The sequence below is a fragment of the Eleutherodactylus coqui genome, chromosome 3 (assembly GCF_035609145.1).
Source record: "Eleutherodactylus coqui strain aEleCoq1 chromosome 3, aEleCoq1.hap1, whole genome shotgun sequence".
Taxonomy (NCBI): domain Eukaryota; kingdom Metazoa; phylum Chordata; class Amphibia; order Anura; family Eleutherodactylidae; genus Eleutherodactylus; species Eleutherodactylus coqui.
In genome coordinates, this window is record NC_089839.1 from 301,223,760 (window position 1) to 301,237,426 (window position 13,667).

Below are 13,667 nucleotides of genomic sequence, written 5' to 3' on the forward strand. Positions count from 1 at the left end.
ACAAAGATGCACCAATTAACACGGCTAATTAGTTTAATGACTTCCAGATGTGTGTTCTATTTTCCACCAGAATTACGAAGAGTTTCACGCATCTCCTAGTGTATTGCGTGTGCATTTGCGCACCCCCATTTACTTCAATGGCGGATTTTGGTGCACAAATACACAGGAAAAGAGCATGTTCCTTTTTTTAATTGCGCAATGTAAATGCGCAGAAAAATATGAACGAACAACTTGAAATCAATAGGTTATATTCTCTGTGTATTGCATGCATGAATTTTACCCGCACAAATGCGTCTGTGCGACTCTAGCCCAATTCTGACTTGTGTGGATCCCCAGGGAACTAAAACGAAGAGCTGAATTGCATGATCACATACATAACTACAGGAATGCGTATTGCATAGACATTTGTAAAGGGCCAATTACACGCAAAGATAATCTTTCAAACGATTGGAAGTTTTAGTGATCTTTTTGCATAAAGTGTTAATGGCCACAAATGGCCATTAACACTTTATCATCTTCCATTGCATGTAAATGGGCCTTCCTGAGCTGTTTGCACAGCCCAGCTTGTGATTAATCACATGCCCTGCTGTATTGTTCTTCACGGGGCTCCCTGCAGAATACAATGTAATCTCCCGACTCCCGCAGAGAACACAGGATGCGGTCTATTGAGAGATACTTTATATCTCTCCTTCAAAGTTCACCTTAAAATCATCATTCAGATTAAAAGTGCACGATGCCCGCATTTACATGTACCGAGTATCGCTCATTTTCGGTCATTTGAAGGAATTTTAGCAATAAACATTACGTGTAAATGGGCCTTAAGGCTGCTTTCAAACAAGCCGGAATATTCTGCAAGATGTTGCCGAATATTCCGAAATGTGGATTTTGCCGTGGATTCCAAAATGACTTCATCCTGCCAGCAAATCCACAGATTGTGGTGAAAATTCCAACAGCGGAATATTCCACAGCGTCTTGCAGAATATTCTGGTACATGTGAAAGCACCCTAATACATTCACAATGGGGTCATCCTCAGTCACCCGGGGTCATCCTCAAACTAATGGCTCCCACCACCCATACCCCTCCAGCACGTCCCAGTATCCAGATATAGTACGTTATACATTCATGTGCAGAGGCTTTACTATGACTTCCGTCAACCGGAATTGGTGCATATTGGCCATTATTGACTGTCACTAATAAGAGGGTATAGAGTCAGATTAGAAAAAATGGATGGAGCAAAACCCTCGTGGTAGGAGGGGCCCAAAGAAAAGACAAGGGCTATACAGGTTTGATGTGTAAAAATTATTCCAGAGGAGCTGCCAACCAGATACTGCTCCATATAAATGGGCCTGGGTGAATGGAGATACAAACAACTGGTGGTTCGGCGCAGCACTTCAGAAGCAATCAAATTACTAGAATGATTAGGTTCAACTTCTTCTTCTTTATTTGGTGATATAGACAATTAGCATTAACATACGCATTTCGGAGCGAGACCCCTTCACAAATACTTCTCCAGCCCTGACCACTGCACCCTTTACCCACATCTCTGTATTCTTTCCCGGCACTTGGGACCTCACACTCATCAGGTCCCTGACTACTTACTCTTCACATATCGTCTACTTTTATCATGTAATCCATCTGAACTGATGAAGGGGTCTCGGCCCGAAATGTGTATTTTAATGCTCGTTGTCTATATCACCAAATAAAGGAATAGTTGAACATAGTCATTCAAGTAATTTGATTGCTTCTGGCGAGCTGCGCCAACGTTTTTTCGCCTCTCCGTCTACTGATAAAAAGGGACTTCACCACATCTTCATCCAGGAACCCTCACCAGCTTATACCCAGCCCTGATACATAATAAGTCTAGCAGATTAATCATAAACAACCAACTGATTGTTTCCGTGTATTTTATGTACAATGCCTTCAAATGAATATCCCACCTTGCCATGCATGCACGGGCAGGACCACCAGAGCAGAGAGGGGGATGCTGATTTGTACGATTATGCACAACTTGTTCCCATACTGCTATGTAGCCGGTTACTATTCAAAAGTTTGGAAAATTTAGTCCAGAGTCATTATTAAAACTTTTTTTGGCATATCCATCTTTTCCACAGTCAATGCCCAAGATAATGAAGATCACGTTCCGCTGCATTTCTGCTCACGGTTCGGGCACTATGAAATTGTCAGACATCTTCTGCACAATAATGCTGATGTGCAGCCCCATGTGGTGAATATATACGGGGACACGGCCTTACACCTGTGAGTATCCTCTACCCAGCACTCTACTCTTTGGACTCTACGTGCATATAGGTGTCCCCAGAGTAGTGCCAGACCGGGGTTCCTACAATCCATCTACAAAGGTTTATCAAAATGATGGAAACACCTAGATGCTTCATGAGATATTTCATCATTGACATGTAGGACGCCTTCGGCAGTTCATACGGCCTGAATTTAGTTTGGAATGGACTCATACAAGAGCTGACTGCTGTCCAATGGAATATTAGACCACTCATCATGCAATAACTATTCAGATCCTGGTAGAGATGTTGGTGGAGGATAATGTGTTCCCACTCTTGTTCTTGACTCTGCTGGCCAAGGAAGATGCTGAACCTCGCCTTCATGCTCCTGAAACCATGCTTGTGAGGGGCATTATCATCCTGGAAACCTCTGTCAACAATGTCTGTCCCGCAGGGTGGCGCTCATCCGCCAACCTGTCATTTTAGTCCTTGGCAGTCACTCTGCCTTTTAGGATGACGATAGGTCCTGTAGAAAACCATGAGATGCCCGCCCAAGCCATGACAGATCCATCACCACCATGCTTGACTGTGGGAAGCAGACAGGCAGGACGATAGGCTTTCTTTGGCATTTGCCAGATGTAAACATGCCCTGTGGTGGAAAATAACAGTCATCGGCAAACCAGGATCTGTGCTTGTGGCACTACTGTAGTTGGCTTCGTGCAGTCATTCGTGTAACCATTGGGATGTGCATTGCTGTTCTGCCATGAATCTTCAGTTTGTGGAGTTCTCTCTGTTCTAATGGTCGAAGCAGGAGGTTGGAAATGATGATGAAGCTCGGAGGTCATTCTGGATAGACACTACACATTAACAACAAACAAGGGGTCTCAGAGTCCATGTGTGTATTATTGCTACATACATTATGAAGAGCATTACCAATCCTTGATGTTTCCATTATTTTGATAAGCCCCTGTATATAGAACATGTGCATGCCCATATTTCAGCTTCTATGGCATTGACTTCTACTGGGCCACCCAGCTTGGGCCAATGAGCAGATTCTCTGTAGCCCCAATTGAACATAACACAAACCCTTCTGACTTGTGGCGTCACTCCTCAAGGGTCCAAAAGGATGAGGCCAACCCAAACACAGACCCCCCTCTCCACGGGCCAATAGCATGTACAGGGGTTGCCTCTCTGATATTACAGCCTTGCTAACGTTTCTCCATCTTTCCCACAGCGCTTGTTACAATGGAAAGTTTGAAGTAGTTAAGGAATTAATTCAGCTGTCAGGTACGGAGAGTCTGACAAAGGAAAATATTTTCAGTGAAACGGCTTTTCACAGGTAAATATTTGCACATTTCGTCTCTCTATGAAATTAATACCTGATTGATTTTAAGTACGATATGTGGAGACGTCTGCGGATTACACTTCATCTCTTTGACATTCATCTGGTACATTGACAAGTCAAAAAGATTCAAAACCCTAAGGCCTGCAGCACACTATCGTATACGGGGCTGTGTGCCGTTCATGTTAATTCACAGACACCACATTGCCCCATTATAAGCCTATGCCCATGGTGCACGTAAAAAAAGCTCATAGCATGTCCCATTCCTGTCCATTTCACGTACAAGTGAAATGGACAGGAACCCTCATCTTAGGTGATTTTACCATCCCCACTAATGACCCCATCTCCCCATCTGCCTCTCAGCTTCTTTCTCTCACCTCCTCCCTTGGCCTCTCTCAACTCACAGCCTCTCCCACTCACAGGGATGGCAATACTCTTGATCTGGTCTTCCTCCGTCTCTGCTCTGCTTCCAACTTCACTAACTCCCCTCTCCCGCTCTCAGATCATAACCTCCTCTCTTTCTCTGTCACGCTCCCTAACATCTTTCCAGACCCACCTACCTACCGTACCTACAGGAACTTAAAGGCCACACACACCCAGGACTTTGCTGAATCCCTACATTCCTCTCTGTCCCCTATCTCTCTCCTCGCCTGCCCCAACCTGGCTGCCGCTCACTACAGCACCGCTCTCAAACATGCCCTGGATGAAGCGGCGCCCCCCAGGACCCGAGCCATCGGATGTAGAACGTGGCAACCCTGGCTCACGTCTCAAAGGTGCTTCATCCGGCGGTGCTCTAGAAGTGCTGAACGGCTGTGGAGGAAGTCACAAATGGCCGCAGACTTCCTCCACTACAAATTCATGCTCAGAACCTAGAACCTCGCCCTCCACCATGCCAAACAAGTCTACTTCACCTCTCTAGTCTCCTCAATATCCCACAACCCTAAACGGCTCTTTGATACTTTTCACTCCCTTCTCAACCCCAAACCGCAGCCCCCTGTGACGGATCTCGGTGCTGTAGAGTTGGCTGCTTACTTCAAAAAGAAAATTGATGACATCCGTCAGGAAATAACTTCCCAATCCCAGACTAGCCCTGACCCTAGTCTTGTCAGCACTGCATCTAGCTTCCTCTGTCACTGTCTGTACTCAGACCAGTGACAGAGGAAGAAGTCTCCAAATTGCTCTTTTCTGCTCGCCCCACCACCTGCGCTAGCGACCCCCTCCCCTCACACCTCCTCTGATCCCTCTCCCCAGTGGTCATCTCCCATCTCACCACTATATACAACCTCTCTCTGACCTCTGGCATCTTTCCCTCTTCTTTCAATAATAATAATATTAATCTTTATTTGTATAGCGCCAACTTATTCCGCAGCGCTTTAACTTATTCCGCAGCGCTTTCAAGCACGCCATCATATCCCCACTGCTAAAGAAGCCGATTGATGCTACCAACTACCAACCCATCTCTAATTTCCCCTTCATCTCCAAACTACTAGAACACCTGGTTTACTCCCGCCTTGTAAGCTATCTATCAGAGCCCTCTCTCCTAGACCCCCTACAGTCTGGCTTCCGACCCCAACACTCGACAGAAACTGCCCTTACAGGGGTATCCAATGACCTACTGACAGCCAAATCGAGGGGCAATTACTCCTTACTGATCCTCCTCGACCTCTCCGCAGCATTTGACATTGTTGACCACAAACTCCTCCTCAGTATGCTTCGCTCCATCGGCCTAAAGGACACTACTCTCTCCTGGTTCTCCTCCTACCTATCTGACTGCTCTTTCAGCGTCTCCTTTGCTGGCTCTACCTCCCCTCCTCCTCCCCTTGCTGTTGTGGTCCCCCAGGGCTCGGTCCTCGGCCCCCTCCTTTTCTCTATCTACACAGCCTCTATTGCACAAACCATCAGGAGATTTGGCCTCCAATACCACCTCTATGCTGACGACACCCAGCTATACACCTCTTCCTGTGACATCTCTGCACCTTTCCTCCAAAACATCACCGCCTGTCTGTCCGCTGTCTCTAACACTATGTCCTCTCTCTACCTAAAACTGAACCTCTCTAAAACTGACTTACTGGTGTTTCCACCCTCCACTAACCGACCTCATCCTGACATCTCCATCTCAGTGTGTGGCGCCACCACAACTCCTAGACAACATGCCCGCTGCCTTGGGGTCATATTCAACTCTGATCTTTCCTTTACCCCCTACATCCAATCTCTCACCAGAACATGTCAGCTGCACCTCAAGAACATCGCAAGAATCCACTCTTTTCTCACTGTGGACACGCTAAAAACACTTATTGTTGCCCTCATCCACTCATGGCTCGATTATTGCAACTCGTTGCTGATCGGCCTCCCCTGCACCAGACTCTACCCTCTCCAATCCATCCTGAATGTGGCAGCCCTGTGCCGGTCACTGCACTGGCTGCCCGTTAAATACAGAATTCAATTTAAACTCGCTACCTTCATCCACAAAGCCCTCCACAGTGCAGCGCCCCCCTACATTGCCTCCCTCATCTCAATCCATCAACCAGCCCGGGCTCTCCGCTCTGCTAACGAAACCAGACTGTGCGCCTTTTAATTCGAACTTCTCATTCCCGCCTCCAAGACTTCTCCAGAGTTGCACCGGTCCTCTGGAACGCATTACCAAAGGCTACCCGGGCAATCCAGGACTCGCAGAACTTCAGGCGTGCTCTAAAAACGTACCTCTTCAGGAAGGCATACCGCATTCCCTAAACAAACTCCTCTGTACTCCACCTGATAACATGCTCCCTGACCTACTGACTGCAATCCCTGCTAGCCATTATAAACCACCCCCTGCAGTCATAATGATTCTACCGTCACACGGCCAAATGTCTGACCATTGTCTATGTGTATAGCATCCCTCACTCTCCACCTCGCCATACCGGGCACATCTCCAGCCCTTTACCTTCTGTATCACCCCATTACTTGTATTATGTAAGCTCGTTGGAGCAGGACCCTCACCTCTATTGTTTCCATCAACTGATTACTATGTAACCGCGGTTCTGTAATTTTTGCACTTTTTGTCTTTCTGTATCCCCGTCTATGTAAGCGCTGCGGAATATGTTGGCGCTATACAAATAAAGATTCTTATTAGTGCCAGGCCCAACTCCACCAGTGTCACCATTGTCCCCTTTGTCTTAAAGGTGGGAAACGGAGCCATCAAGGTCTTATGCCCCAGCTCGGGGCAAACAGATTCAGGCACAGGCCTGGTATGAAAGTAGGCCCAGTTACTAGCATTAGCATGTAGACTTCGGGGAAAGGTCACAAATGTCGCAGACGATGAACATTAATCACAATGTTAACAATAACATAACAAGAACAGCCCGCTCACTAGCTTTTAGTAACGTAAACGGCAGTAACACAAGGTCTTAACCCGTTCTCAGTCTTTTTAGTTTAATCAACAAAGTCCAGACCCGTCCAGGTACCGGGCACAATGCAGTTCTTAAACGGAAATCGGGGTATTCATGTCCATTACGGTAAACTCATGCAGGAGGAGCGGAGGAGGAGGAGGAAGCCAAGAGCTTCGAGCATCTCAACAACAAATGTCTTATTCTCCTGAGCAGTACCCTCCCCCAGGGCAACAACTTTTCTGCATGCAGGAGAAATCTCTCTATCGGGAGATTATCTCTACCTCTTCTCTTGGCTGCCACTGACTCACGTCTGCACATTCCCGTCCCCAATAGTTGCAGTCGCCCCTAGAAGTAATAGTGCCCACAGAAGTGGGTCTAATAGTAATAGTGCCCCCTTTTGTGCCCTACCTACACTGCACCTACGGCCAGGCAGTAACGCTATAGCATCGAGTATATCACTCACTGTGTCTAGCTTCTGCCCGGTCACGGCTATTGTAAATAGACGCTGTTAGACGTCCTCTCCTTCGGATGTCTGCGCTGTTTACATTACGGTAAAAAATAAAGGCCAGCACCGGCCTTTGGACTTGACCACCAACCAGGTGGTAACCCTACCTACACAGGAAATAGGACATAGCAGTGCAAGTCAATGTGCATCATCCGTGTGTATTGGACAACATGGACAGGTGTCTGCGTACTGTCCGGTCACTTACCCTCAGGATAGGGGCACACTAACTGTATGTTAACATGGGGTGGATTTGCTGCTTTTTTTTGCTTGGCACAAAAATTCTGTAGTGTTTCCACTTGGAAAATTGACAAACAAAGGCCTCAGCTACTCATTTTGCTTCAGTTTTGTTTTCTTGACTTTCTATTCAATAAAGTTTGTTCAATGAAAAAAAAAAAGGGGTTACGATAGATTTTAAAATGGCGGCTTTTCCTCTTCCTGTTCTATACTTTGTATTGCATAACTTTATTTACAAATTTGTACGTGCAGATTTCATGCTTTTTGCGCGGATCCACAGTGTTTCTGTGTTAAGATACTCAATTATTTCTGTGTTGCACATTTTAGTGCGGATTTTAAACTCCCCATTCAAATCAATGGGTAAACGCCTCAACATCTCTGCAGAAAATCCACAATAGGCTATGGCTGACATGTTGTGGATTTAGTACAAAGTTTTTCCACCCTGAGTGAGATTTTGAAAATCCCATCCACTTTTCTACTACTGCATATGCAAGGAAAATCCACACACTATGAACATGGCCTAAAAGGGTACATTAGCCCTCTGAGCCATCCATCCATGTATTGCATGGACAGTCATTCATCATGCAGTACAACATTTTCCCTGTAGTGGTCACTGCAGAGGATATGTATGGTCTAGCAAGGCTTCCGGCAAAATCTGTTGTTTATAAGGGGTATTGGGTGCCAGACCTGTGGCAGTCAGCTGACCGGTGGTGCACTGGGAACATGACAGATGAGACAAACACAATAAAGTATTTGACATTAGGGGATTCATCACAGCTCAGGACCATCATCTCCTCCACACAAGATCATTGGTTTCACTCTCAGAAACTTACTTGACAACTGGAACTTTCTTTATCTGGCACTTGCCAGTTCACTACATTACAGCAAAGGTTTGCCGCATACTTGACAATAAACTGGTACACAAGTAAACACCTGGCCGCCTGGCCACTAACTATACATTAGACCTGGCCCTAAGTTACATGCCATAGCACTTCACATAATCATAAACGGTCCATTTCCCCGTCTTGGGCTGCAGTATAGACAGCATCTCTTTTCTCACAGTCTGGGTGGCAGAACCCCAGGAGCTCCAAGTTCAGGATCGCTAGAAGTTGTACCCCTACTCCTTTTTACCAAAATCTCGCAAGTGCCTCTTGATTAACAGGCAGAAACACCCTTTCTCTGCTGGACCAACTGTCACAGAGTCCTCTAGTGGCCACCAGTACTATTTTACCTCAAGTAGAATAAGAAAATCACCAGTAAATATCAAAAGTCGCCTCTTCTGTCAACTTGTAAAACTTTATTTTCAAGCGCTTCTCAGTTATATCTGCTTTTTGTAAAGCTGGGTGACGGCACTATTTACTACCGTGGACAAGCTCCAAAATTCAGATGTCCCATCGGCACGTTATCTATGGATTTTCCCCATAATTTGGATTGCAATGAGTGAAGTCTGGGGTAGATCTACAGCGGAAAGTACTGTAAGCTGCTTCTTGCGCAGAACAGATTTGTGATGTGGAAACTTTCATCAACGCGGGGAATCTGCATGGTGTGTATACGGAGGAGGCATCGTCTATGATGTGACCACCCTGTTGGTGTTGTGTTGGCCATCATGGTTGTCATCCAGCTTTCCTGGGAACAAATGTAACTAAAAATTCGCTGGACAGGACTTTTGACACTTTGTTTAACCTTCCTTGCAGTCATGTGATGTGCGGTTACGGAATTAATCATATTCTTACGGCTTTATCTGCAGTGCATGTACATACGGCAAAAATCTGGAGCTTATTAAATTCCTTCTCGATCAAAATGTCTTGAACATCAATCACCAGGGAAGAGATGGACACACAGGTAAGAAAGCAAATGCTGTTGACCGTTGGACAACAACTCTGTTCATGCTTTCCTGCGCTGACCATAGAGATGAGAACAAGAGTAGTAAATTTATATGCGAGTGCCCTCTGGTGGCTGAAATGGGAGCAAGTATATTGTAGCAAGGCTTCCATTGTGGCTGTTGTCTTGGGGGTGATGGAGCCTCATGGCTCGTGTTGGTGGGGGGAAATACTAATCCTTTCATTGAGAGACATTTTGATGAGTATTTGTGGAGCCCAATATGGCTGCTGGCACTAATGGGGGCACTGTGACTGTCATTGTCATGAGGGTACTGGGGATGTCATACGGGCACTGTGATATACAGTATGAGAGGGGAAAATTTGGCTGCCAAAACGGCTTTTCATTTTCATGACAACAGGTACAGAAGTGTGACCGTACTAAGGAGTAACGTACATACACGTGTATATAGCCAGAAGAGACTAGGAAGATGTCTGGGTAAACTTGTGTGCTTGCTGGGTGACCAAGGATAGTTTTCCACAGCCTCCAAAATAGCTGAAATGTTGGCAATTTCCTGTCCACAACTGTCTTCGGAAGAGCAGCTCTGGAGGTCATATTAATACACTATCCATGAAATATAGGCGAAAGGTGCCTGGTATATCTTCAATAGCTGTAGACCAAATGCTCGTTCGGCCAACATCACTCCCTCCTGAATGTCACCCTTGCTCAGACAAGCATGCATGTGTTCTGAATAGGGAGAGTCCAGGATTAGTGGTAGAAGAGAAGGAGAGGGGTCATCGGTGGTGTTGGGGAGATTTGTATGAGCACATGTAATACCCCATAGTTGGGGTCCCACAGCACTGTTACCATCACTTTATGTTAATTGAGTGTGTATGCCTTTAAATGGTCAATGATGTGTTAAATTTGTGTGTTCATGCAACCTAACCCTTCATGACTTTGCAGAATACACCCTAACCTGCTCTCACATCTGCCAATCACACTGAGCTAGTGCAGGGATTGGTTAGTTAGCTTTCCCCTAGCCTAGGATTGGTTGAGTATGAAGATATAAAAGGTAGAGAGTGGGCAGGGTTAGTCAGTGTAGATCAGGCCCGGAAAGAATCTAGTCCAGAGGAGCCTGAGATAGAGACCAGGTAGTAACCAGGAGAACATCTTTATTCAGAAGTCAGGGCAGTGGGAAGGAAAACATCAAAAGTGTGAGTACGAAGCCAAGTTATTCTGGAGAGTCAGCAGAGGAAAGAGATAGAGGGAGAAGAAGAGGGAGTATCACTGAAAAGAAACAGAAACAAGAAGTTAGAGCAAAGAAGCAAGCAAGTAATAGGTTAACCCTTTCCAGTTCAAGCCAGCTAACTAAAGCTATAGTGGGTGCTTCACATGTATAGGGACTAAGGGAGAGCAAACCCTAAATTCTCAGATGTTGAAATTCAATATGCCCGACCCTTCTACTCTCCACCAGGTGGCAAAGTTGGGAAGCCCCTGTACAAATGTGCTCGTCTGTCAATTATAACAAAATTGGTGGACTCAGCCAACTTTGATGTGCATGGTGGTCTAAACCCCTTAATGCTCCATGAAGTACAGTTACATTACGGAGGTTGGGGTTTGTATGAAGGGGGATCAGGAGCCGGTCCTGCTCCATACAATGCAGGTACCAATTGTTTATTACAGCTGACACCTGCCTGCAAAAAAGATACACAACAACAGAATTGCGTTATTTTAGTCACCTTATCTCCGAGAAAAAAGTTTATAAAGAGCAATCAAAAAGTTGTATGTACTCCAAAATAGTACCAGTAGAAACTATAGGGCGTCCGACAGAAAAAAATGAGCCCTCGCATGTCGACGAAAAAATTAAAAAGTTATAGCAGTCAGAAGATGGCAGCCGAAAATAATTTTATTTTTTACAAGTAGTACAGCAAAAAACAAAAACTACATAAACTAATGTAATCACATTGACTCAGAGAATACACTTATTATGTCATTTTTGCTGCGGGTGTTCGCCATAGAAACAAGACCTCTCCTCCCCCTAAAAGATGGAGTAATTGCGCTTTTTTCCATTTCACTCCACTTAGAATTTTTAAAAAGTTTTCCATTATATTACATAGTATCACTGAAAAATACTCGTGCCACAAAAACAACAAGCCCTCAGTCAGCTACGTTGATGGATACATAAATAAAGTTATGACTTTTTTTTAAAGTGGGGGAGATAAACCGAAAATGAAAAAAAAAATGGCTGCATCCTTAAGATGTTAAAGTGGTATTCTGGCCGTTCAAAGTGATATGTGTCAGAAGGCGATAACATGTAATTTTGTAATATAATGGCACCGCGTTTCCCAAAAAATAAGACCCTGTCTTATATTAATTTTTGCCCCAAAAGAGGCGCTAGGTCTTATTTTTGGGGAATGTCTTATTTTACTTACCTAGCAAGCTCGGTCCCTCCCGCTTCTCTCTGGAGCTCCAACATGCTGAGCCATGGCAATAATTGGCCAATTCGTATTCCGCCTCCAAAGTGCGAGGGCTGTGATTGGTTCTTTAAAGGCCACTTAGCCAATGAATGCAGCGCTCGATGAACCAATTACAGCCATCGCATTGGTTCATCGTGCGCTGCATTGATTGGTTCTCGAGTGCTGCTCAGCTAATTAGAGCCATCACTTCCTAGAGGTGTGATTTATGAATCTCATAACAAGGAAGTGATCTTTTGTAGGTAAACCCGGACTGGAGGGCAGAGCTCCGGACAGCACATAGGACTTATTTTTGGGATAGGGCTTATATTTCAATCTTACCCTAAAATCAATGTGGGGCTTATTTTTGGGGTAGGTCTTATTTTCGGGAAAACGGTGTATGACTTGTTTTACAAAGCTGCAGAGATACGGCTCTACCTGTGGTCCCCACTGATGAGTTCTCCATTGGTATCCAGTGCTTACATCCTGTAGACTCCGCTGTCTTACCGGCCAGTGCCTTCCCATTCTGTAATAGTTTGTACAGTAGTGAATGAGCACTCGTCAGTAACTGGCAGTGGGGCATTATGGGAGATGTAGTTTTTACATCCTTTATCTTAAATAATGTGGAAATCTGAAGCTGGCTGGGAAGCGGCTCCAGGTTGACAAAGAAAGTACCAGAGTTCAGTTTGATGATTTAGATCGACTTTTGAAACATGACAATAAATGGAAACATTAGAGAAAATTTGTAAATGTTACATTGTCTCCGGAATACCTCTTTAATAAGTCAACAGGAGCGCGTGGAAGTTTTATGACTCGGGGCGGAGAGGTACATGAAGGGTTACCCATCCGGCACAGGGAAGCAATTAATTTAGATTAAGAAACATCAATGTCTTGGGATGATCTACGGTTCTGTCCTTTACGCACTCCCAGCGCTTACAATTATTCTTCCCCCTCTTTCTTATGTATTCATTTTTGTTGGGAGGTTATCATTCTTCCCGGCTGGCAGAATAAGTACCAGCTTGTTGGCTGTAATAAAATAAAATCATCTTGTCCTTTCAGCACTCGGTAATTTTCGGCATAACATATTTCCCCAGGAAGAATATCACTCCTGGCTTTATGATTATTGGGTGTACTTCTATTATGTTCATGTAATCCTACTGACTGCATGCTCGCCTCTTGCAGGATTGCACTGCGCCTGCTACCACGGGCACATCCGGCTGGTGCAGTTCTTGCTCGACAACGGAGCCGACATGAATCTCGTCGCCAGTGATCCCAGTAAATCAAGCGGGGAGAAAGATGAACAGACGTGTCTAATGTGGGCTTACGAGAAAGGTACTGTGGTCACGGAAAGACTCCGCCAGACAAGATATCATATCGGAAGACGGAATATTTGTGCCACAGTGGCCGGCTTCACTCGTTTATAGTGTGGCACTTACTTTTAGGTGGCGGACGAGCGTTTTAGAGTACCTTTTAGAGTCACAAAATACTATTTAGTGGCACGTAATACCATTTTGTAGGACTGAATATAATTTTGTGAAACAGTGGCGTACTCAACTCAGTTTATATTATACCCCCTTAGGGCGAAGTCAGACGAGTGGGGTTTTTTTTTTTGTGCGCGCCTATGTGCGCAAGAGAGAAAAAAGGGCGTCTGATAGAGCCATTGGTTCCCTATGACGTGTTTACATGTCCGTCTTTTTCAGGAGCAAAATACT

The 13,667-nt window shown here is 45.2% G+C and overlaps 1 protein-coding gene across 1 annotated transcript in view; it reads left to right on the top strand.

Annotated features, from left to right (window-relative positions):
• LOC136621924 (serine/threonine-protein kinase TNNI3K) overlaps positions 1–13,667 on the top strand; it is a 328,182-nt gene that overhangs the window by 101,705 nt on the left and 212,810 nt on the right. The window contains exons 10-13 of the mRNA XM_066597788.1: positions 2,113–2,257; positions 3,470–3,574; positions 9,432–9,526; positions 13,138–13,287. Coding sequence (XP_066453885.1) covers positions 2,113–2,257; positions 3,470–3,574; positions 9,432–9,526; positions 13,138–13,287 — 495 coding nt within the window. The remainder of the gene's footprint in view (positions 1–2,112; positions 2,258–3,469; positions 3,575–9,431; positions 9,527–13,137; positions 13,288–13,667) is intronic.